The sequence below is a fragment of the Scardinius erythrophthalmus genome (assembly GCF_964197995.2).
Source record: "Scardinius erythrophthalmus genome assembly, chromosome: 15".
Lineage (NCBI taxonomy): Eukaryota > Metazoa > Chordata > Actinopteri > Cypriniformes > Leuciscidae > Scardinius > Scardinius erythrophthalmus.
The window spans coordinates 23,267,720-23,293,639 of record NC_138235.1 but is presented as its reverse complement, the minus strand read 5'-3'; the positions used below and the strand labels follow the sequence as shown (position 1 = coordinate 23,293,639).

General features: G+C 36.9%; 4 protein-coding genes across 6 annotated transcripts; 1 reads left to right on the top strand and 3 right to left on the bottom strand.

Moving 5' to 3' along the window:
* Positions 1 to 1,012: 1,012 nt before the first annotated feature.
* On the bottom strand, positions 1,013 to 11,417 carry LOC308703291 (solute carrier family 35 member C2-like). The gene is made up of 10 exons (XM_081386634.1): positions 11,017 to 11,417; positions 10,460 to 10,607; positions 10,179 to 10,329; positions 9,717 to 9,780; positions 8,718 to 8,790; positions 6,846 to 7,014; positions 6,634 to 6,717; positions 4,861 to 5,036; positions 4,541 to 4,670; positions 1,013 to 2,035 (listed from the first exon to the last, which is right to left on the bottom strand). Exons 2-10 carry the CDS (start codon positions 10,568 to 10,570, stop codon positions 1,908 to 1,910), a joined length of 1,086 nt encoding a protein of 361 aa, XP_081242760.1. The 5' UTR covers positions 10,571 to 10,607; positions 11,017 to 11,417; the 3' UTR covers positions 1,013 to 1,907.
* Positions 10,494 to 13,631, top strand: taf13 (TATA-box binding protein associated factor 13). 3 transcript variants are annotated; one of them, XM_081386638.1, is made up of 2 exons: positions 10,494 to 10,626; positions 12,086 to 13,515. In XM_081386638.1, exon 2 carries the CDS (start codon positions 12,087 to 12,089, stop codon positions 12,459 to 12,461), a length of 375 nt encoding a protein of 124 aa, XP_081242764.1. In that variant the 5' UTR covers positions 10,494 to 10,626; position 12,086; the 3' UTR covers positions 12,462 to 13,515. The 3 variants fall into 3 exon arrangements, with proteins under 3 accessions (XP_081242764.1, XP_081242763.1, XP_081242765.1); XM_081386637.1 differs by lacking the exon at positions 10,494 to 10,626 and adding an exon at positions 11,854 to 11,972 and having other exon boundaries at positions 12,086 to 13,631; XM_081386639.1 differs by lacking the exon at positions 10,494 to 10,626 and adding an exon at positions 11,944 to 11,972 and having other exon boundaries at positions 12,065 to 13,515.
* On the bottom strand, positions 13,382 to 16,762 carry LOC308703292 (troponin C, skeletal muscle). The gene is made up of 6 exons (XM_081386635.1): positions 16,654 to 16,762; positions 15,404 to 15,455; positions 15,180 to 15,323; positions 14,443 to 14,557; positions 14,219 to 14,355; positions 13,382 to 14,125 (listed from the first exon to the last, which is right to left on the bottom strand). The coding sequence occupies exons 1-6, from the start codon at positions 16,654 to 16,656 to the stop codon at positions 14,094 to 14,096; spliced, it is 483 nt and encodes a 160-aa protein (XP_081242761.1). The 5' UTR covers positions 16,657 to 16,762; the 3' UTR covers positions 13,382 to 14,093.
* A 2,216-nt stretch (positions 16,763 to 18,978) lies between these two features.
* LOC308703293 (troponin C, skeletal muscle-like) lies at positions 18,979 to 22,783 on the bottom strand. Its single transcript, XM_081386636.1, has 3 exons — positions 22,645 to 22,783; positions 22,404 to 22,518; positions 18,979 to 19,317 (listed from the first exon to the last, which is right to left on the bottom strand). Exons 1-3 carry the CDS (start codon positions 22,766 to 22,768, stop codon positions 19,101 to 19,103), a joined length of 456 nt encoding a protein of 151 aa, XP_081242762.1. The 5' UTR covers positions 22,769 to 22,783; the 3' UTR covers positions 18,979 to 19,100.
* Between the last annotated feature and the right edge of the window lie 3,137 nt (positions 22,784 to 25,920).

Genomic DNA, 25,920 nt, shown 5'->3' with positions numbered 1-25,920 from the left:
AATTAAGTCGTGATCACGAGAAAACAATTTTGTTATCTCGAGATCACGAGAAAATTAAGTCGTGATCACGAGAAAACAATTTTGTTATCTCGAGATCACGAGAAAATTAAGTCGTGATCACGAGAAAACAACTTTTGTTATCTCGAGATCACGAGAAAATTAAGTCGTGATCACGAGAAAACAAGATAGAAAAAAATAACAATCCATGGCCTCTTAGGGCTTCCGTAGTATGCAGCCATTTAGCAACTCAAAGCCAAAGGAAGTGTGTGGGTAAAATATGCCCTATGCAGTTTCTGTTAAAAACACAGATCTTTGTGTCTACTATTGTTACTCTGATTGAGAATATTCACACATAAATGTTTTTTTGTTAGTCCTACATGTTCTTTACAGGCTTTGTAGTAAACAAATGTGCCTACTTTCTATAAAAGTTTGAGCACTCAAGCTCATAAATTCATTGAGTTATAGATGCTGAAGTAAAAAGTGTTACAACCATACCCGGTCTCGCCCTACTGCACTTATAATGGAACTGTCAGGGTAAAAACATTTTATTTGTCTGAAGACCACATTTTTGGCAGTAACAATCAGAGGAGGGGACTAGCAATGGAAACTGTACCAGTCTTTAACCAAATTAGACTTTAAGCTTTGAACACGTAGATAATCCCACAAACAAACAAACAAAAAAAATAATAATAATAATAAAAATCAGTCAGTAAAGCAGAGGTGCTGAATGTAAATGAGTATGTTGCATAATGTGTTTAAAAATAATTAAATTAAGTTTACTTGGGCTGCACGTGTAGATGTGTGCGAGACCAAAGCATAAATTCCACTTAAGCGAATTCATTTCCATCTCCTGCAACAACTGTGTTTTCTCTTGATCTTCAGACTATTTGGAACTGAACAGGCCCTCTTTGACTTCATGATTAATCCACTAAACAAACTCAATGAACTCAATCAGGTTCATGAATTTATAGACTTCCCTCCACCTGAATGAAAACTCCAAACAAATCAAATTAGGCTATATAATCTGCTTATCTGAATTCTGCCTCCCTCTCTAAGAGTTGATAACATTTGCTCAGCGATGAAGTAAATGCATGCCATTCATAAAGCTGCCTTCAGAAAGGGAAGGAATTCATGATAGAAGAAATCAAAGTTCATTTTATTATTAAAAAAAAAAAAAAAAAACACATTCTGTGTCATAATTACTGAAATGATTATTGTGGGCAACTGAAATAGAATTTATATTTAGTAAAATAAATCCTTTATAGTCATGTAAACAAATGTGTAAGGCCACTTGGAGATTGGTCCTGTGCTGTGATTGATGCCACATCAGTTTTAAAGGTATAATTTACCTATAAATTAAAATAGTCTAATTTACTCACCCTAGTGTCTTCCAAAACATGTGTGACTTTTTCTTCAAAGGCTAAATTAATTATTTATTGCAGAATGTCTATCATACGGCTTCAGGGGCCTTGGAATATTGCACACAGTTCATATGGATTTGCAATTTTGGAGCTTGATAGTCCCTGGTCCCCATTCACTTTCCTTCTATGTAAGACACTCTTCAAAACATCTCCTTTTGTGTTCCACAGGAGAAAAGTCATACAGGTTTGAAATGACAAGAGGGTAAGTAAATGATGACAGAAGTTAACCGTTTGGGTAACCTATCTTTTTCTCACCCAGTGGCGTTTAAGAGTTCTCTCTTCCCAAGAGCATAGTGTCCTCTCAGCATCATGGAGAGACAGACAACACAAATGTACCCCCGTACATTAGCTGTATAGTCTCTTCTCATGCTTATTCATAACATATCTGAGGCTTGTTCAGTACCTGTGGTCAATGTGACCACTGATATGAGCCTTTAAAGCAGAACATTCCATGAGTATATTTAGGACATTCATGTCTTTCTCAAACTAGTAAAGAATCTCATGCTCCTCTTCATCATTGGTGTCTTCACAATAGTCATCTTTTGTTTGCAGAAGTGGAAGTTCAAGGTCTGGGTTGTCTCTGACTGGTAGTTGTCTCACCATGGGGCCATTTCCTATAAAAAGACACAGAGATACACACTAAGAGCAGCCAATACCTGGTCTTCATAAAAACAAAACAATTAGTGTTTCAAAAACAAGCTTTGAGCATTTTCTTCTTCTAGAAGCCTGAAGCTTGAAACAACAGCAATGTATTCAATTAAACACATTCAATCATGCCAGGTCCCGTACTGGTTATATGTGAAAGTCTCTCTTAAAATGTGCTGATATAATAATAAATAAATATAGTAATAATAAAAAAATTTACATTACAGAATTTTCCACATTACAGAAATGAGAATGGTGTGCAACAACATGGTTAAAGGGGTCATGAACTGCATTTTTCTTTAATTTTGTTCTCTGAGGTTCACTTATAATGTTATCAAGATGTTTACATCAAAAACATCCTAATTTATAAGTAATAGGCTATATTCTATCCTGTATTTGACCCTCTCTTTCCTTTTTCCTTTTTCCTTTTTTTGAAGGGTATGCCGCATTCATGGAAGTAAACACCCACTGCTTTGATTGGGTAACAGTTTTGCTAATTAAAATAACTTTCATCGTCTACAACAGGGGTGCCCAATCCTGCTCCTGCCAATCGACTGTCCTACAAAGGGGTGCGTTTCCCAAAAGCATCGTTGGCCAACTATGTTCGCAAGTTCCATCGTTATCAGCATAGTTCAACGAGTCCGTGTTTCCCGAAACCATTGTTCCAACGAACATTCGCAAACAGCATAAAAAAATTGTGTGGTTGGAACGACAGCTCTCCACCTGTGGTTTGAAGCATAGTTTCTAGTTTGCATGACATGTGGACTTAAAAAAATCCTTATCTTTAGCCAAATAAGCAAGCTGACATTCAGTACTACCTGTGTCTTTAATTTAGAATACATAAAAATGTAATTTACATCTTTTATTTTGTCAAGAGATTTAAAGCACCATTTTTGAAGACTGCACATGTGTGAACGTGCTCGAAGAACGAGCCTATGATTGAATCTGGAAATAGAGCAAAATAACTGAGAAAAATGAGAGAAAGTCTTCAAATGCCATGTCTGTAATTTATATCAAAACATGTACCATTAATTTGATCTCAAACAGATTAATTAAAAGACGGTATTTCTCACCACGTGCGTGACATCATTAACCAACGTGGTTGAACGACCAATTTGCGACAATATGGTTTCGGGAAACAGTCGTGACTAGCTAGTTGATTTCTTCAATGATGCATCGCACTGAGGTAGTTAAGCAGCGAGTTACGTCGTTGTTCGGAAAACGCACCCCTGTAGAGTTCATCTCCAACCCTTAACAAACACACCTGAAGCAACCAATTAAGGTCTTCAGGATCACTTGAAAATTAAAGGCAAATGTGTTTGATTAGAGTTGGAGATGAACTGTGCAGGACAGTCGATTGGCAGGAGCAGGATTGGGCACCCCTGGTCTACACCTTTACATGTGTGGAATTGTTTTGAAAACTTCCGATGCTTAATAATATCTTGTTACATTGTTGAAACATTTGCCAACAATATGAAACAATTATATATATATATATATATATATATATATATATATATATATATATATATATATATATATATATATATATATATATAATTATAAGTCTTATATTTATAAGACTATATATTTATAAGTCTTGGCTGTGGCAAATAAAGTTTAAGTACTTGGAGTTCCCACAGTTATAATTGACAAATGATAACTTGCAGTCACAGTGTTTAATGTAAACGGAATTATGAATGAATGTGCCATTGTTTGTCCCACTGTAGTTCATCCTATTCGATAGTGAAAACGTGTTATAATGTCTTACTGATGACAAAGCAGATGTTGCTCACTGAAGCTTTTATTCAGTCTCTCTGAAAAGCCTGCGTCAAACTGTGTCTAGTTTAAAACCCGAATCCGCAGTAAAATGAAGCGGACAAACGACTGACGTGCTCTGACTGGAACTTTGTTAAAAATAAAATTCATCCATGCTTTCTTAATGTTAAGATCATAAGGATGTTTTTCCACAACTTGCCACTTCAAAATATACTGTAATCCTTCGAGGAATCTCTATCGTTTTGTTGCTGGAGTAATCCTGTGTTTTCTTCTGTCTTGTATTTTCTACTACATGACATGTGCGAATCGGTGGGCGGGGCTAAAGAGGCAATGATGTAGAAGTAGGCGTTGATGTTCTTCTGCAGAGGCGGTCTTCCGTCACACGATGATGTAACAATGTGAAAATTCCCAAACAAGCCACTTTCTGAGCTTGGTTTCAATAAAAGTTGTTTTTGTACAAATAAGGTTCTGAGTTTTGAAACTTATAGGATATTTTTATAGTACTATGACCTCTGTCAAAACGCTCACATAATCTGTTATACTTTAATGTATGTCACAATAGGGAAGAAAACATGTGTTGCTACTTCCATTTCATTGCGACTTTAAGTTGCCATTAGCATTATACCCAAACACCTGTATGAATCATTGCATTAGAAACATCTACAGGCATAATCAGGATTATGATTATGTCTTACCTTTGTTATAGAATGTTTTGAGGCTAATATGTAGTGTTATGCCAGAGAGACACACAACAAAGCCCAACCAGTTCACTGTGCTCATTTTATCCCCCATGAACTCCACTGCCAGCAGCAGAGTGCACACCTCCTACAGAGAGAGACAGAGAGAATGTCTTTGTGAAGAAAATGAATGGTTTAAGTCTAATGAAGGCTTTAAAACCTAGCAGAGCTAATGAGAAATGGACATTAAGATGAAGAAGCAAAGAGCTTCTGCAGCTTTTTATATTACTTATAGGTATGTAAAAGCAAATAAGAAAATCTGTAAGATGCATTCTCACCTTAAAAATGCCTGCAATGGATAGCGTGAGGCTGGATGTGCGGGACACCAGCAGGAACTCGGAAAAGCCCAGTCCAAATGCCAGCATGCCACCCACAGACAGAGTCACCAGAGTGTAGAGCAGGTGTGAGAGCTCACTGACCCTGAAGAGCTTCCCTGTGGTGCTCACACTCAGTCCTACTCATGAATGACAAGATGAAGAAACAGGCAAGCAACAGGTTACTTAAGACACAAATGCACTGGTAACCAAGAAATATAGCAAATGGCAAAAAAGGTCCAGGTGATTTTTTTTTCTAACCCAAGAGAAAATATAAATTATATATTGAATGACAGTTGAAACGTATTTTAGAACCATTAAGATGTATTTGTCCATTTCATTTCAAAGAAAATATATGATGTGTAAATTGTAAAGTATAACTAGAAGTATGTTATGGTAATATTAGTTGCACTGAATCTAAGCTCAGGGTTTCTGCAAGGTTCATGGAGTGTTTTTGAAGACCTTTTTAAGACCAAGTAAAGAAAATGTAAGGAATAAATTGAAGGGAACCCAATACGTCAATATTTTCTCTAAATGTAAATGTCTAGGATACCCAGACATCCATTGTTTTTTAATTCATTATACAAAAAAAGTAGCTTGAATCGATCTGCTACCAACCACTAGAATCTGAAAAAAAAAACTTTTACTGTACGGTCTGATCACACCACAAAAAAGCGTTATTTTTCAGTATTCTTGTCTTGTTTTCCAGTGCAAATGTCTAAAGATTGCTAAATCAAGATGCATTTACAGGAGATGCAAAACAATATTTTTTTGATGATTTCTTGTTTCCTGTGAAACTGATTTTATGATTACTGAGTTTATGATTAAAACAAGTACAAATATCTACCAATGGGCTCAGAAGAATCAACTTAATTTTAAGGGAACTCATTTTAATTCATTTATATTTTTAATTCGTAACTCATTGACAGATATTTGCTCTTGTTTGAAGCAAAGACATTTTACATTAGCATCTCAAGTAAATGTATCTTGATTTAAAGATGTTTAGGTAAAAATACTGAGGAAGATATACATTTTTTTGCAACGCATGCAACATTTAATTAGTCTGGCTATCACCAGACCAAGCTCAATCTTATAAGATTGAACATTAGTCTGGGGAGTCTGCTCTGTATTTTCTACTGCACAAGAGGCGAGGAAACATGTCAACAAACATGTTGGTTTGGAGCATTGATCAGCGGTTTGCAGAAGCAGCAATGGCATCGAGCGATTTTTGCAGGTTGTGCAAAAAAAACCATAAAAGTGAGTGGTATTTACACCCACTCGAGCAATTTGTTTGCTAAACTAAAGAAGCCATTGAGCATTGTCGAGAAGTTAAAAGGAATTGGATTGGATTACACCCAGCAATAGCGCGCCAGGTGGATAAGCCAGTTTGTGATTGGTCACCGCAAATTTGTAGCGAAAGCAGGATAGAAGAATGTACAGGTCTCTCCAGCCTGAGCTGCAGGGCGAAATCAAATAGGTTTACCCAGTCTACATTTAATGCCATGACTTTATGAATTAGGACCTTAATTTGTGCAAGGATGAATTGAGACTTTTTAAGACCCGCAGAAACCCTGTAAGATTATTTTATAGATTTTTGCTCATTACAATAACATTTTTAGTTATTTTTACAATAAGTTATTTTTTATTTTGATGTGAAATACAACCATGACATTTCTTTGTGAGATAACCCTTAGGGAAGACAAATTAATAATATACAGCTTAAAATAGCTGACTGACCCTCATTGAGAAGAAACAGAGGAAAGAGGCTCAGGAACATGAGGGGCTGTAGATGGTACATGGTGTCTATGGGGTTCTGAAGCCCTGTGTGGCAAAGAGAAGGACATAAGAGTCACGAGAATTCACCATACAGACCAAACACAGGTCATAACAACATGCAGTTCTGCGATCTTAACAGAAACTTTCAATGTTCTCCTCACACCAAGACTTACCAAGCTCTGCTTTCTGCATGAGCACTTGAGTGAGAGTCCAGCGGATCCCTCCGATAAAAGAGGCCAACAAGACCATAAGGAAACCCTCCAGATTAAACTGAGTTGACTTGAGAGTGAACATGAACAGACCGCTGGCTATCAGCAACACCACCAGGATCAGGAAAGGGTTCTGTTGGGTTCAAAAGAGTGAGGCAATAAACATTACCAACAACAAACACCAAGCCAAAAAAGGGGTCAAGTCCTTCAATATCTCTCGCCTCAAAATCCTGTTTGAATAAGAAATACATCAACACAAAAAAATAAACCTGCATTCAAGACATTTTTGGGGGTCTTTAATGCAGCTAAAATCAAAAGCGGTCTTGGACTGATTTACTGACATGATTTTACACTCTTAAAACTCTTGGATGGATTGGCACCTGCAAGCAGTACTGATTGCTTGCCATAAAAAAAGCTAAAAATATTATTATTATCCTTTTAAACTGTCCAGACAAAAAAAAATATGTGTATTTTCAGTTGTGGCAGTGACTGGAGCCCTACACCGCGTCTACACCGGTAGGGTGATCACCTGGTTATTGCTCAGTTGCAGGACAGTACATGTGATTTAGTACATGTGACTAAATCAGCAGGACAGTACATGTCCTGTTCTGCAGTACTGTCCTGCAACTGAGCAGGACAATGCGGGACACGTGTGAAAGATAAATGTACTACTATTATTACTTATGTAAAGACTGAATTATATTAGCTGGAAAGCATATTTGCCATCAATTTGGATGCTAACATTTTAAATCGCTAATAAACAGTTCATTTTGACCGGCAAAATGTGGGACAGGTGGTCACCCTATATACCGGATGTGACCGTTGTCATGCAAATCCATTTGACCTTCGAATCAGAAGTAGCGAGTGCTTGGAGTACATCGGAAATAGCATGTGCATCCGTTTACTGTCTGGAATTTGTGAATGCTAACACAGTTCAGTGAACTTTTCAGAAACTTTCAATGAAACAAGCTCAAGACACTTTCACATTTTATTCTACGACATCAATTAGCTCAGTTGTATGCTTATAACTGTGCTCTCACAAAGGGAACCAGTGTGATACTAACTGCCGGTTGGTCTAAAAAGTGACGTCATACCCACACCACTCTATATAATAGACAAATTGGCTGGTGAAAAAAAGTTCATTTCAACCCTCAGATGCAATTAACTTAATCTGTGTTTGTAAAGGTGTAAACCAAATGGTTCACACAGCCAATAGCTCCATAAAACAAGAAATTATTTTCTAATTCTAGTTCTTTTTTAAGGTTTTAAGTGGGTGGTAAAGTACAGTCCCTTTTTTCTTTAGGTATACAGCTGTACAGTTAAGGCTTGCCATTCAAATTGCTCAGCCAAATGCAGAAAAATATGAAAAGAAAACACACTGGGGGGTAAAATCACAAGCAGGTCTTAAATGTTTTAGTCTCTCAGTGTGACCACGCAAAAAGCTCTTACAACAGCGTGTGTGTGGGGGGGTTGGCACTGTTACAGCATGGGGAGAAGTGAATGCTCTTTCGAAGCATTCTGGGGGGGGTTTATTGTTACATTTTTTTAAATAAGGCATTTCAATAACTGACTAATATCTTTTTCATTGCCATTAAAGTGAAATTACTGAACCAAAACTTAGAGCCTGATAAAAATGCACATTTAAAAGAAAAATGTTAGATGGACTTTTTGTGAAGTCTTCAAATGTCTGAAATACTGCGTTGCTGCACCTTGATGAAAACTTTACATATGCAAAATGTATGTTTAATGTGCCTGAAGTATAGATAGCTTCTTTTGAACGATAGCTTCCTTTTCTTTACTCCTTTATTCAAGAATCAAGTGTATGAACACACTTACCGGCTCCTCAAGTTTGAAGACCAGGGAGAAAAAGAGAATGAAGAGAACAGCTGAAGACTTGGTCATGGTGTACCTACAGGAAACCCAAAAATCCCAAGTAGTTTTAATTTAACTTGCATTTCCTAAAGCAAACACCAGTACTTGTAACACAGGTCAAGAATAGCATACAAGTTAAGCCTGGAATAAACTACATGACTCAGTTTTTTAGCTTCAGACTTCAATGAAAATCAATGTTCGATATTTTTAAGTTTTCATTGTCACGCATCTCCTAACAATGAGATTGCATGTTTCTGTGTGAGTTTGTTTCATTTGGAATGACTTGAATGTCTGGTAGTACGTGATGCTCAGTCATTTAGTGATGCAAAGTTTGTCTCTGTAACCATTTACAAAGTTGGCAACTGTATGATGCATAGTGTTTAAAAATAAATAAAATAAATAAATGCTACATCAGAGCGGAATTAATGCTGTCATGACGCTCAACACACATTTAGTTTCTTGTTAGCTCCATACAAGGTGGATCTGAATTGTTTAAATATAAGCACAGAAGACCAAACACAATTTAGTATGCAAATTTTAAGACAATCTTATCAGACAATATCATAGGATTATTTTGCAATAATGACCAGCTGATTTTACATTTTCACATTAATCATAGACCTACTTAATACCAAAATACAATTAATAAATGAAGAAGACTTAATATTTATTTTAAATTACCCGATTTTGTGAGAAAAAGTGTCATACGAGACAATGGATTGTCAGAAACAACACTAATATATACATTGATTCATACATTTTTATAATTTTAATGATCATTACACAAAATATTTGACTGCACAATTAAATGACCGACCAATCAGAATCAAGAATGCAATAAAAAAAATATGATTGCACATCTAAGACTAAGAATATCTACAAAAAATGTTTTATGGTCTGTGTGTCTGTAGTACTTAGGGTTACGGGATTTTTTTGGTAGGTAATAATAAACAACATGCTTACAAACTAATAGTGATGAAAAGGAAGCTCCAGTTGGACAGTCCAATATCCAGCGCTGTCGCCAGGGCTGATGGACAAAGACAAAGAGTTGTATAGATATTATGAAACACCATCTCACAATAATACAAATTTTAGCCAGGATGAAATAATCTATGGTAAAACCTGAACATGAATTGATCATGAATGTATGACGCTGAGGGTGTGGTTAATTTACTGCAAGCAAAAGATAATGATCTTCTGGACAAGACCCCCAAATATTCAAGCAGAGAAAATCAAGCAATTAGATTCTCTCCGTTCTTGACACAATCAATATGGACTTCACCCTCCAAAACTGTGTTGGATAAAACCAGCTATCTTTTTGTTTATCTCTTCAGCAACCATTATGACACACAATCAAACACATTTCTGGTCTTTGGACTCACTGACGACTTTTTCCAAAACAAAAAAAAAGAGAGAAATGTTCACCTGTAGGGGCTACTTTAGAAAGGTAAACCTTCCAAGGAAGGATAACTCGAGGCTTTCCCGTCCAGCACTGCATGGCAAAGCGTGTCAGTGTAGAGAAACAGAATATTATAGCAAGATGGACCAGGGTCATGAACAGAGGAAAGTGGAAGTCCTGGGGCAAATAACAAAAACATAAAAACCAAACAGAACAAATAAGTGCTCTCTTCGAAACAAAACAAAAACTCAAATTCAAGTCTCAAGAATGAAAAGGCGGATTTTTATGCTAATGAACTACAACTCACCTTCATGAGCCACTTGTTGTAGAACGTTATGCCAATGGAAAACACATAGTAGAAAAGCACCAGGCCCACAGTGCGCAGCGCCCTACAGAGGAACTGCATCGGCCACGCCATCCTGGACAACCCGGACACAACAAGGCGCAGCTAGGACCTGTAAAAAAGAAAGGAAGGTAACAAGAATTAACCAGAGTCAATCACTAAGTATGTTAAAGTGGAAAATCAAACTCTGAGTAGGCTGATAAGAACATGCAGGGCCAATATTTCTCAATGTGCGCGATTGTGTCGTATTGATCAGAGAAGCACTTGTTGAAAAGTGCAACAAAACAGCTGTACCGTTATAATGACTGGTAAAGAACCTGCTGAAACGTAAGATATCTTGTTTTGTTAGATATTTATATATGCTAGGTTTCTTTTTTAATAAAATGCTGTCCTAAGCCCTCGCGAGCACTTAAAACCTTGTTACCTCACTGATGCTTTGACAGTTTGAGCACGCTGACTGTGCCATTTAACGTTACAGCTAACCAGTACTAGCTAAGGTCGGTGATCACATATGTTCTTACCTCTGTTTACATAGTCCTTGTAAACGAAAAGCTGGTAGCATTGAACACTATGTAACCATCACTTGCAGGCGTGCTTCTTCTCACAGCACTAGGGTGACATTAGCGCGCGAATCTGCCGTAGAATTGTGCAATTCATATAACTTGTTTGTGAACCTAACCTACAGTCAGTCAGTCAGACACCCCTGTGTAGTTAACGTTACTTCTGCTATGACGTGGACGTTGCTCTGCTGACACATGCGCTGCAATCCCGGGAAAATTTGAAATCGAAGCAGATTAGCAGATGTTTTGAAATTAAATATTTATTAATATCACATTCTTCCTGTGTGCAAAATCTCTAATTATTTGCCCAAGCCACTGTGAACTGAGCGAGCAATATCGCAGAATGCTACTATGAGCTGCGCGTTAGCTCCGTTAGATTCGTTATTTTGTGATGGATCTTTTTGGTGAATCAGTTGAACCGGTCTAGACCCAAACAAATCGTTCTCGAATCGGACTGAATCAAACTGAGCCGACAACTCATAAAAAAAAAAAAAATCTAAAATAAGATTAAATAAAAAAGCCAGTTCAATGTTTTACCATACAATTGTCTTTAACTCTTTAGCAAATACAATAAAAATAAAATTGACTTTTTTTTTATCACTACACTTAGAGCCAATAAACTGAATAATACATACAACCGTAACTTTAAACAGTTTAAAATTATTTGTTTTGCTTTTGTGCATGTGAAATTTACAGTTCACTTTGTTTGGGGCAAAGAAAGAAAGTCACGTTGTGACGTAAAATAATCACTTTTCCGGGAAATGTTTCGAACTTTATGCGTCATCCAGAGCTCTAGGTGGCGCTGGCGGTTGTTATGTCTCCTTCAGTGTCGTGTGAGATGTATATGAATAAATAAAATTTCCTGTCTTTGCATTTGCTGGTTGGGGTGTTTTGTTTTGCCGTTCGGTATTTCACATGTAAGTTATATTATACCTTAACACGGTGCCTGTTAGTCTTTTTATAAAATAGAATATGTTACTCTTGTGTTTGCATGGCTGTTTCTAATCAGCGCGTTGTATTTCGTTTAAAGAATGGCTGAGGAAGAGGAAGATCCTGGTTTTGACGAGGATTTAGACGACGGAGGTAACGGGGCAGATTCGGGCCAAGGTAAAAGAAAGCGGCTTTTTTCGAAGGAGCTTCGCTGCATGATGTATGGGTTTGGAGACGACCAAAACCCGTACACCGAATCAGTGGACATACTGGAGGATCTGGTCATCGAGTTCATCACTGAGATGACACACAAGGCGATGTCTATAGGGCGTCAGGGCCGTGTGCAGGTGGAGGACATCGTCTTTCTCATCCGCAAGGACCCTAGAAAGTTTGCGAGAGTGAAGGACTTGCTCACCATGAACGAGGAGTTGAAAAAGGCTCGCAAAGCCTTTGACGAGGCCAATTATGGGTCTTAACAAGGCTATCGGTTGCTATGTTATTTAGTTCAATCGACGTTAAAAGTGTTTCTTCCTGACTGTAAATTATGGACCTGTTGTATACCTAAGCCCACTTTTCTAATTTCTCCGTGTTTTTGCGGTTGCAAGACAGTTCACAACTCATTTCAAAGATGATTTGTAACATTATTATAGTTTTTTTTTTGTTTTTCAGTTGTTGAACATTAAAGATATATTAAAGCTTTAATGGAAGACAAAAGGTTTTATTATTTTAAGAAGCATTTCTGTACATCTTGAAGATTTCAATAAACATGGCAATTTCTTATTTATAAGATGACATGTACAGCAACCTTAATAATAAAATATTTAATGACAGTTTAGCATATGCTAATATTAATTTACCTTCAAATGTTTTGTATGCTGCAAGATAGTCATAAAAATATTAGCCTATAGCATGCAATGAGAAGACCACCAGGTGTCCTTTACAATGAAGATACATTGTGTGTGATTAAATTGTTTTGTTTTAATATTAAATATTGTAGAAAAAAATGAAATTGTTGCAAAATGAAGGGTTAATCTAAGTGTAGAAGGAATTGCTTTGGTAAATAGTGCCTGATAGTGTTTAGAAGTAGCCTATAAAAAAGCATTTGCAATTTGTTAATGTAAATGTAACTAATTGAGATTTTTGCTTTGGATATTTTAGTCACATGATATGCATTCTATTCATAGCTTAGACTTGAGTGTATACAATACACTAATGCATGTTGCAGTATAAACTGGATTATTATTTGTCTCATGCATTGTTCTTTTAACATTTTGTAGTTTTTTCCAGTGCATGTCAATCAGAGAAATGAGGAATGGATTTAATTTACCAGCTTTCAGTTATTTGCATTATTAGTGTTCAACCATTTAATTAGCAAATAATACTCAGCAGTCATTGACCAGATAAACAAGACACAATTTACTTATCTCCACACTTGTAGCACACAAAGAATGTCATGTTAAAAATCTAAATGTGCAATAGAAAAGCAGAGCTATTCCTACAGTATGTTGAATAAAGCTGAACGGCATATTTTAAGTGAATTATAATGTTGATATTTGTAAAAGGTTTGGGTTTTGCTTCTACATAAACAGTAATAGTCTTTAGTATATACAGAAATTGTCAACTAATTGGGGTCAGAGACTCTGGAGAAAAAAAAAAGAATGTTTAATTGATCAAAACAAAACCATACAAATCAAAATGTCAGACCAACTAAACGTGTTTTTATTTTTTATTCTGTTTTCAAGCGCGTGTTCTTAAATACAATGAAGTGGTTGTGGGTTTGGCATTGGTCTATGCAGCGATAATAAGCTGCTGATCTAGACTAAACACCCACAAACGTGGGGTCTACCATGTCATATGCTTCACGGCAAACTGAGCGCCATCATAACATGATGAACCTGTGAACCACACCACAGCTTGGCTCCTTGGGTCTTGCATGAGGGTCAGTGGGAGCCAAACCTTGGCAAACCCCACACAGGTGTTTATCTGTCTGTCTGCTGAAGAGGTGAGATGGAGGCAGAAAGAGGACAAAAGGGGAAAGTGAGTTTGAGTGGCATTGAGAGGGCAGGGTTTCAGTGGGCAGGGGAGAGGAATGTCCGTGAGTCTCTGTTTTACTGCACGTTCTCCATCATCTTGAGGAATTCTGGGGGGAAAGGGATATTGTGTTACTTCAGTATCTGATCAGAATCCAGAGTTTACAAGTAAAATGAAATATAATGTATAAACCGCATCATACCATCAAAGTCCAGCATGCCATCGTTGTTCTTGTCTCCATCTTTAAGCAGCTCATCAATCTCGTCCTCTGAGATGGTTTCGCCAGTGCTGCGGAGGATCTCAGCAAACTCATCTCTGTCGATGTAGCCATCACCGTTCCTGCAGATTGACAGCATTTCATATGCTAAAGTGAGACTAGGTCACATTCAAAAAACAGGTGTACACGGAAGATATCAAATGACATACCTGTCCAGTACGCGGAAGCATTCGGCCAACTCTTCCTCACTCTTGCCAGCCTGGTCCTCCTTTAGGAGTCTCACCATCATGACCAAGAACTCCTCAAAGTCGATGGATCCGCTGCCTACAATTTTCAGTATGAAGTACCTTAGTTATTACAATCAATAGTTTTGCATTTTTATATTTCTAACCAAACGGATCTTATAATTAATCTGTCAAAATGTATAGACATCATCACATAGACCTGAAAAATACTTTACGCAAGTATGCAAACATATGTTGAACATACTTGATGTGTTCTCTTCCATTGGCCTGAAGGATCATTCATATAGCCTATTTTTTACTTTAAACGGGATGTTAATTTTCAGTCAGCAAGATTCTTTTCAAACTGTTGCTCTGCCTTAGGATTTATTCACTCCAGAATTAAATCCTGGAATGTTTTCCTCAAAAACCTTCATTTCTTTTCGACTTAAGAAAGATAGACATGAACATCTTGGATTACATGGGGTCGAGTAAATTATCAGGAAATTTTAATTCTGGAGTGAACTAATCATTTGGCCTGAAAGAAATAACTGACCGTAAAAGACATTATGCCTAAACCAGTGGCTACTGTATCGCCCCTTGTGGCAGAGCTGAGAATGCAGCAAATTGCGAAACACAAGAACGCACGAAAAAAAGCTTGCGCATAGTATATTTCGGTCCATTGTGTGTTATATTGTGCAGTGTATCTGTGGCATTTTGCTTACCGTCCTCATCGACCTCCTCGATGATTTCTTCCAACTCCTCTTTGGTTGGAGTCTGACCCAACATCCTCATGACGGTACCCAACTCCTTGGTGCTGATATCACCGCCACCATCGGTGTCGAACATGTCGAAGGCAGCCTTGAACTCTTTAAGATAGACACATAGTTTAATAGGACAGAAAGACGTGGATATTGGTGATATGTCATTTTTCTGAGTGTACACTCACCGGCAAGCATCTCCTCGCTCAGATATGAGCGGGCCTCTTGTTGCGCGTCAGTCTGTGAAGTGAAAGCGCTTACATTAGGAACGGTTAGTTTCAGACATGAACAGTAGCCTAGGCTACAACGTGTTCATTTGATAAATAAGGAATCCTGGTTCTTCTGGAGAGTAATTAGTTTTTGTTTGACTAATCTGTATGAATTAAGACAGGGTTTTAGGCCTTGAAAACAACAGATGGTGCCCAGAACACCCTTCCAGGACAATTTTGCAACTATTTTAAGACTCAACACGTTATCCCCTCAGTCAGTGACTGTACATGGTAATTCCGAAATAGGATCCTTGGAATGTGTCGCCTCAGCTTTAAGGTAACCCATTTAACCTAACCTGCTGACCAGCTTCATATCAAATAGCAGGATGTTAATCTCCACACACTTACTGATTTCTGACCACCATCCCTTATTTTAAACACCCATTAGTAGGCCTAACACTCTACTCTTACTCTTATATATGTGTGTGTATATATATATATATATATATATATATATATATATATATATATATATATATATATATATATATATATATATCAAACTGGGCAACTTAATATCTTGGAAAAAATTAGCTCTTTCATGTCTCATTCATGTTAAAACTACAATGCATTGTTAAAAGAAAAAAAAAAAAATCATGGCCATTAGCTACTTTACAGTGGATTCTGCTGTGGGATGGTACTGAAAAAACTAAAAATAAACCAAATAAGCTTTGGTCCTGCTAGCAAAAGTTAACTAGCAGTCAATTAAATTTCAATGTAATAGCATCTAAAATAATACACCTAATAAAGTTACTCTCAAATTATGTCAGACATCTCTGCCCAGACAGAGATGAGCCAATATAAAGCAATTAAAAAGTTTTTTATTATATTTTAATCTATTCTTCAAAATTAGAATGATTTTTTTTTTTTTTAACAGTACAATTGTTTTCTTTGAAATCATCATTATGGACAAGAAAAGTTACCCTACCTGAAGAATGACCCATTTTTATTTTTATTATCATGCTTGCAAAAAACTAAAATAATAATAAATGCAAGGGAACTATTAATAATAGCCTACTGTAACCTTATAATATCTTTTCTTAATAATGACAGATATATACTTATAGATGTAATTTGAAATACTTTTTTGACTAATAGGCCATCTGCACATTTTTCGTTTTCATGCGTCCATTAGCAAAACTGACCGCTTAGATTATTTAAACTCTTACCATGGTTGTGGATTAGCCTCCCTCACTTATATCCACGAGAAAAGCAGTGGTCAATGCACTCACACCCCAACAGAAAGACTAGACATCAAGTGACAGTTCTGACACACTTTAAACAGGCCACCCAAGACCCGCCCACAGGCCTCCAGATTTAGAATCCTGAACTTTTAGGGTTCGGCTGCTCCCATAAGCCAATAGAAATGTGAAATGAGTACACTTTAAGAACAGTCTGCAATAATACAGGAAAATGGTTATTCTGCCGTGTTTACTATCAGAAAGCCTGTATTTATTGGAAGAACTGATAAAAGACACAATAAAATGATTATTTATTGTGTCTGGTAAAACGTAATTGTGGAAATGCCATGTTAATGTTGACCACACTAATGTTGGGGCATGATTTCCTAGCAGTCTTTCATCATGAGACTGCTTTTTCCCCTCAGAATTCCTACTAAGTCTACTAAATTGAATTAACTAAAGCTAATAATGTTATAATAATTTAAAATAGGCTAAGTAATCTTTTTTTCTTAATTGTACAGATGGAAATTCATTTTTAAAATGGTGAGATCCAATAGCGTTCTGCACCCCCCGCCCCCCTTTTAGTCAAGCCGAGAAACCCTAAACCTCTCGGGAAGGTGCTGTGTTGCAAATCTTCAACGCGCCCTGAATAGCAGATGATTTAGATCTCCACTCTACCCCACCCAAAGTCTGCAATGGCGACACAGGTACCCCAAACCCCGAAGAGCCTAAACTCGAGTTTCCATGTATAGCATGTGTTTCCTGAGCGAGGAATCGTGGATTGGAGGGGGATCTCGGAGGAGGGGGTTGCAGACTATATACTTTCAGGCAGAAATGGAATGATTTATAAAGAGATTTTGAGGAGAGCAGAGAGGTCGGGTGTGCAGTTTGCATATGAGTGCAGCTCTGGAGATTTGCATTTGCACTGGCATGAAATAATACCTCCATCAGTATAACCTGAAGACAACGAGGTATTAAAAGGATCCCTATCCACCATGAGAAGAAAACATGGAAATCTGACCTTTTGCCTCCGATCAGAACATAAATTATGCATAACTTGCATGCTCTAGGCACAAAAGGTTGTCTTAAGGATTCTAAATGTATCTTTTTCATGACCTTTCTTGGCCATGGGAAAACTCTGTCCTGAACGCAGGGTAAGTATGAAAAATATCGGAAGAGACTAACAGACGAAAAGATAAATACAAACTGCAACACTATGGATCTACTAGATGGCCAAAATGTTGTCTATTTTGGACATGGGGTACTGGAAACCAACATGCTGGGATGATCTTGTTTTTCTGATGTGGTGTAGTGAAATCATAGGCGAGGTGGCTGATAAGATCACATGAGTCTCAGTTATAGCTTGAAATGAAACATTTAGCTTGAAATTCCTTTTATCTGTAAATTAGCTGAAATCTTCACACACAGGGAGATGAATAATATTAACACAAGGAGATCATTTTAGATAATACAATCACAAATGAACAAGTAGGTAGTTTGCCAAAACATGCCATTTTAATAGATTTACAGAAACACTGTTAACGTGAGCTAAAGGAAAGAGATTTCTTATCTCTATGACAACACAACATTAAGTCAGTTCCCAAGGTAAATACTGTAGCAGGGCTATTTTGAAACTGTAAAGGGAGAGGGGAAGGGGCTTGACGGAAGGTTGGAGAATGTCTTGGGAAGAAGCAGGTGTGGTAGGGGACAGCTGAGGGTAAGTGGTTTCCTCTTAAAAGGGTTGGATAGTTATTTATAGAGACCGTCATATTGTGGTCCCTCAGGAACATCGCCAAGGAGAGAGCACTGATCTATATTCTCTGTCCCTCGCAAATTGCAGCCCATTTTTATAGTTGGTGATTTAAATGAAGGTGCTGTTGTGTCCTCAGCACTCTTTTCCTTGAAAGATCTCAGCGTGAATTGTTCTTCAACATCTTGACTTGCTTTCATGAAGATTTGGAGGGGATGGAATGTATGTTTTTCTTACTGGACGTTCTCCATCATTTTAAGAAACTCTGGAATGAAAATGGAAAAAGAGATGAAATGCCATACAATTTCCTGGCATTGTTCACACACTCTCCACAAATCTGAACATCCTTAGCATTCAATTATTGTAATTATAAGTTTTCTTCCCTCAAATTTTGGGATTCAAAAGAACTTGAAGGTCAAGAAAAAGAATCACAATGAGTATTCGTGTACTGGATTTAGATCTGTATATGCATTAATACACTCTCAAAATAAAAAAAAATAAAGGTCCTTTATTGGCATTGATGGTTCTGTGAATAAACTTTAACATTAATAGAACCTTTCATTGCACAAAAGGTTCTTCATAATAAAAAAGGTTCTACAGATTATTTAAAGGGGGAAAAGCTGTTTAAAGAACTGTCCACTGAAAAGTTCTTTGGGGAATCCAAAATGGTTCTTCTATTGCATCGCTACAGAAAACCGCTTTTGGAACCTTTATTTACCACAAGAGAGTAGCACATAAAAATTGAATAATTAAGATTTGCCTTACCATCAAAATCAATCTTTCCATCTTTGTTTGTGTCCGCATCTGCCATGAGTTCATCTATGTCTTCTTCTGCCAACGGCTCGCCAGTGGCGCGCATGATATCACCAAACTCCTCACGATCAATGAACCCATCTTGGTTCCTGTTAAAAAAATATACATTAAAAACATTTTAATAATATTATTGTCTTGTGTTGTCAGGATGTGTTTTTTCCTCTATTAAACCGATGACTTGACATGTTTAAATGATGCTGTCATACCAACGCATTCTCATCCTTCCATATAAATTTGACAAAAAATACATATACGGGAATGTAGAGGACACAAGTCTGTGCTAAGGATGAGCTTTCAATGTGAGAATGAAGGAATAAGCACTGTCCTAAGCACTCTAAATGATTAAAATGCTAAGCTAACTTAGCTGCAAACTTATCTTTTGTTCATCCTGATGGCCAAAGAGCAACATTAGAAAGAATGATCAATGGTATAACATAGTAGCCTATAGCGTATAAGACAACAAACAGTATTGAATATTAAAAAAAATATTGGTTCAGTAATTTCTGTGTGGCTTGGTCCAATGTTCATCTGAGATGATTTTGGGACAAACTTGGACAAAATTTGGAGGAGGAGGAGTAGCAAAAAAACAGTTTTAAATATACAGCAAAATTTTGGTGAAAAAATTTGACAATTGAGATCAATGGAATTGTCATGAACCAAGTAAAAGACATCAAGAAAATGAATTTCAGATTTCAAAAGTTATATGCATTTTTATAAAAAGGTATTTTTTCTGATATAGCCTATCTTCTGAACTCTAGGTGGCACCATGTTCAAACTTTTTAGGTACCTTAAAGTCCCCTTGTAGTCAATAACTGCATCCCTTAAAACTCATCTTTCATCACCAAAATTACATATTTAAATGTTTTTTCCTTGAATAAAAATTCATCATGCCTTAAAATAGCTTGAATGTAACTCTACACCCTTGCCTCATTTAGTATACCATCTTTGAATATGCAAATTAGCCTCCACCCACTCACAGCAGCCCAGATACCCATTTGTTGACATGATTGATTGGTTACAAAGTAGTTTGTGACATCAGAAACACCAGCGATTTCAAACCGTGATTTTGAGACAGTCTTTGGTTCACTGCAGTTTTAAGAAAATACTCACAACACACCACATCAGGGCTGGACTGGTAATCTGGCATACAGGGCAAATGCCCGGTGGGCCGACGTGCTTTTGGGCCGATACATCTCATACTTTTTTTTTTTTTTTTTTTGACGGCCCATAAAACTCGCACATCGGCGGCCCATTCGTTTTGTTTTGTTTAATTGACAGCGCTGGGTTAGTGCCGGTGTAATGCATTGGTCAAAAAAAGTAAGCGTTAGTTTTTTTTTTCCACTGACAGACCGGCCCATGAAACGCGTAGATCAGCGGCCCATTGGTTGTTATCTTGATTGACACTGGGCTGGCCCAATCACATCATTAAACACCTCCCCCTCTGGGCTCTGAGCGAGCGTGCAGTGTCAAGTGTGTGCTGTCAAAATAGTCTGAGAGATGGAGAGGAAACGCAAGGAATGTGCAGAGAAATAGCGTGAAAAATAGATACAGGCCCTTTAAGCAGACGCTGTAAAATGTGTCAAGATATATATGTGTTTTCTGCAGCAGCAGGACCTTCATCAGCTCCAGTGGCTGATGATGAGGATAGTGAGGAGGATCAGGAGAGAGAGAGATGAGAAAGTGTAACGTAGAGTCCGCGGTAAGCAGAACTACTTTCAAAACACTTTGGCTATGAGTGTAGGAACCCATAACCCGGTTACAGATTATTTCCACATCTGTATAGTTGACAATTACAGCAATTTACTAGAAGTTTAATGAGACACGTTTGTATCCATGTTTTCCGCCAAAATAAAAGCTCGATGCAGTTTCCGTCAAAATAAAAGATCATGTGCTTATCTCTTTCAAGTTTAGAAATTAGTACAAAACTAATTATGAAAGTTTTCTTTATTTTTCGGTGCATTATTTTTTACAATATATAGGCTACTATCATGAGATTAATATTATAACTATTATTATGTAGTAGTGTAATATAGACAGACACTGTTATTAAAAGAGGTTTGATTTGTTTTCTTTGTTATACTTGCACACTGAATATGGGTTGGAGCTTTTAATTTTGAACCCTCAAACTGCACCAGATTGATGAATTTAACATTAAAATGCAAAAAAAAATCTTAGGGGGACCATGCCCCCAAACCCCCCTAGAGGTCCACCCACCACAGTTTTACCAAAATTCCTTTGAGAAACACTGTCAATGCAGCTTATAGCTTGTTTTTTGGATTCATCACTGTGGAGTATAGTTCGACTGTATTAATAAATTACAATTTTGTACTTATTTCATCTGTTAACTCTCACTCGTTTATACTCACTCATTACATGGCATTAGCGGTTTTAATGAATATGAGTTAAACAAAAACATATTCAAAGGCGTGCAAAGATGGGTGGTGTTTATGATCATATGTATTGGGCCAGTCTGGGCCAAAATGCCAGGGCCGATTTTCTGTCCCAGTCCAGCCCTGCACCACATAGACATATAAACAACATTAAAAACTTGATTTTCAACACAAGTGGATGTCATAGAGCACACAAAGTAGGTCAGATTAGTATTCAGGACCACCTCTATCAATAGGCTACCCTTCATCATTTTAAAGATGATAGGGCTGCCATAGACTCCCATTCAGGAAGAATAATGAGATAAATAAAATAAGAAAGTGATGTCTTTTTCTCCCTTTTCCTGATTTTTTTTTCTCAGACACAAGTGGTCTTGACTCTTGGGTGCAATTTGCTATATAATTATAGATTACAGTGACTTTTTTTTTGCATGTAGAGGTTTCACTGCAGTTATCATGCTTGACTTCTTGCTACCTATGTGACTAACTTGTCCAGCAAGATATTGTAACTGCACCATCTGGGAGCAAAAAGCATTGAAAAATGAATGTGTATTCTGACAATTTGCCAATTTATTTGTTTAATTGGCAAACAATTATTAAGTGACAATTGACATGATGTGAAGGCGTTTACAAGTCTCTCTAACCATTAGGCCACAACTGCCCAATTATGATATTTACCAGTATCAAAAAAAATAATAAAATAAATAAATAAAATTTGCGTGAAATGGACTATGAATTTGCATTTGCAGAGAATCAATAAGGGCGAGTAGGACCGGAGGGTGACCTACTTGTCAAAGACACGGAAGCATTCAGATAGCTCCTCTTCGGATTTACCAGCTTGGTCTTCTTTTAGCTGCTGCACCATCATGACCAAGAACTCCTCAAAGTCGATAGTACCACTGCCTGAGGATGCAAAACATAGATGTGATGGGACAGACTGAAATGCATAGAGGAATAAAAAAAGGACAATTTTGAGCATTTGGTTTCTGAAGTATGGTTGGCACAAACCAGTTCTGTGTTGCGACTTACCATCTTCATCTACTTCTTCAATGATGGCATCCAGCTCCTCTCTGGTTGGGTTCTGACCCAACATCCTCATGACGGTACCCAGCTCCTTGGTGCTGATATCACCGCCACCATCGGTGTCGAACATATCAAAGGCAGCCTTGAATTCTTTGATTTCAGATGATAAAAAGATACAAATAATAATAATTCAATTCAAAACAGGACGTGAAAGGCTGTGTGAGCAGAACCTTTTGTTTTAACACTTGCAAGCAGTGTGAATAAAATGTGTCAACTTTAATGAGCAAAATTTTCACACACTCACCAGAAATCATTTCCTCACTCAGGAAAGAGCGGGCGTCTGCCTGGGCATCAGTGGGCTAATGAGAAAGAAATTCCCGTATAATGTGAACCTCATGGGGCTTTAACACATCAGACTGAAAATTTTAAATGACTTAAATTTAAAAATAAATATATAAAATATATTTCCAGAAATATTCATGATCAATAAAGAGCAGACACAGGAACAACAAGAGGAAAACCTTTCCGTTTAAAGAGTTCAACTTTTCTTTTCTTTTTTTTTTTAAGTACAAAGAATATGACCATCAACACAATTAAATAACAAATTAAATCAGATGGCATTTGCAAACAAATGATACTCGTGCTTTTATCATAATTAGCTAAATTAATTAACTAGTTTGATATTTTGTTATTGGATGTAATCACATTTATACATTTTTTGTTTACCCCTAAATGTTAATTAATGCATTAATGTTTATGTTAATTAATATCTAACATGTACAAACAGTTAAGGCTGCTGTTATTCATGCATGAATCCTTATGCCTCATGTTGTAGTTAAGGATAACAACACAGAACAACTGCAGCAAAGTGACAGCAAACCTCAATATTCACCCATAAGACCATGTTTCCACAGAAAACATCAATGAAAGAGCTCAAATTGCTAAAAATCTCAGACACCACTGCTAAAATGTGAAAAAGATGGTGTTATGATCATAAACAGTTGGAGCACCAAGATGTACTTCTACCCTGGTCAGCTTAAATCACCTGACTTGAATATTATTGAACTAATGTGGTAGATGTTGGAGAGAAATATGAGAAGCAGATTCCCTCCTTCAACATCTCTGAAGCAACTGTGGTTATGGATATGCAGTAAATAAATTAAATAAATGAAGCAACATGTATAGAACTCCTTGATTTAATAAAATGAAGACGTGCTCAGCATCACAAAGAAATGTGAATGTGACATTTCATGAAGGTCTGTTCATTAAACTTACATGGCCCAGAATACATTTGATGAAGAAATCTTGCAAATGTTCCCAGTAAAAGAACACATTATTTATGACAATTTCAGTAATGTATTGTAGCAATAGATCACATCTCTTCTCATGTATGGAAAAGTACTTTTTTTCCTTTGCCTTCTTTAAGAGGTTCTTAAACATAACATTACATCTAATTTTATAAAATGTACACTTTAGATTCAATATTATGTTCTTGGAATACAAAATAAGCACCTGTCTTCTTTATCATCTGTATTAAGTGGCAATAATGAGTTCTTATACTGGGAATATTTGTCAAATGTGTTCTGGACCGTGAGATTCATGTACGGACCTTTGAAATGGAAGTGGAACTACAAGACATCTGCCGAACATCTCTGAACACAGTGCTTAATTATAGCAGTAACAAATACCTACAAAGGAAAAATGTCATTAACTAACACCTCCTGCATCACACGTTACATCGCTATCTTCTCTTGGTCTTTTTTCGTGTCTTGTCTTTTAATTGGTGGGGCACAAAAGCTCTAACATTTTTGTCTAAGCATTGTTTCTTATTATGTTGTGGAGCAAATACCCACTGTCTCTCTTGTCCGGTCGACGGTTTTATGTAAAAAAAAAAACTAACACCAACATGAACATACAGCCCTCTCTTATAGAGCCAGAATCCTTTTTGTCCACATGTACTGTAAACGATTACGAGGAACCACAACATGGCATTGCAAATATCAAAGCACCATGACAGCCTCAGCAATTTGATCAAACCCCACCCTCCTCATTATCAAAAAGAGGACCGGACCGGGGACCACAAACACCAAGGCCAACACTATCAAATATGACAGGCAAAGAAGAGGAGTCAATCACTTGTAGCATGTAAATTAAATACTTAACAGTAGGCTTCACTAATAAATGACTACTGCGCTGCTATCAATTTTACTTGAACTGCAAACACAACAAGCCAAACAACTCAAATTCAAATGCAGGCTTAGTTTTGACATACCATTCTACACTCCTTTTATTCAAGAAAAACTATTATTTAACATGACTAGAGCAAGTATATGGGTTAGAGCAAGTATATGGGTTAGAGGTTAAGATCAAGTAAAAATTGCTCCTTGTAAAATTTTAAAACCTGCACATATCCACTTTTTCATTAGATCTTCTAGAAAATATAAAAAAATATCTAGAAAATATTCCAGTCATAAGTATGCATCCATATAAAGATCACTGACTGACTGAAGCATCTTGTCCATATCCACTTTCCAGATATCTTACCATACTGACAGCTTGTTAGTGAGATCAGTGTGTATCTGAAAACAGTATTGGTCTTCTGTCCAGCAGCCTTTCTCCTAAATGTGCGCTGATGGACAAATGTCTCCAGACTCCCCTAATAAGACCTCATATTATTCTCACCTTTCCAGGAAATGGCCAGGATTGGACAAGAAACTCAAGACAGTGAACTTGTCAACCAATGTCTGTGTAGCCTTTAAAAAGCTCCACCCCTCTTCTTCATCCCTTTCTAATCCATCGCCACCTCTATTTGCCCTCCATTGCCCCATATTTAGCTGAAGGATGGTCTCAAATTTCCCTTCCAAAAAAAATAAAATAATAATAATAATAATGAGAGGTTATTTAGGTAGTGTATAAATAGCTTCCAGAAACAGATGTAGGCTAAACTCACTTCCACATTAAGGGTAGGATTTGTGCCCTCATCCACATGCCTGTATTTCTTCACCCTTATCTGTCAGTCTGTCCATCCAAACGAGACAATGAGAGGTGGCTTTGCATGTGTTCAGCAAGTCAGTCATTGTATCTGTTTATTACACTGTTACTCACCAAATAAATAACAATGTGGACATAAAGTATTGATTTTTAACTTTTCAATCCGACTATCTCAACTTTTTTAACTACTGAGTTGAAATTTTGAGTTGAAACCTACTACTTTCGCAGATTTTTTTTTTACTATGGAATAAAATGGAATAAAATGCCTGTACCCTTAAAGAAGCTTAACAG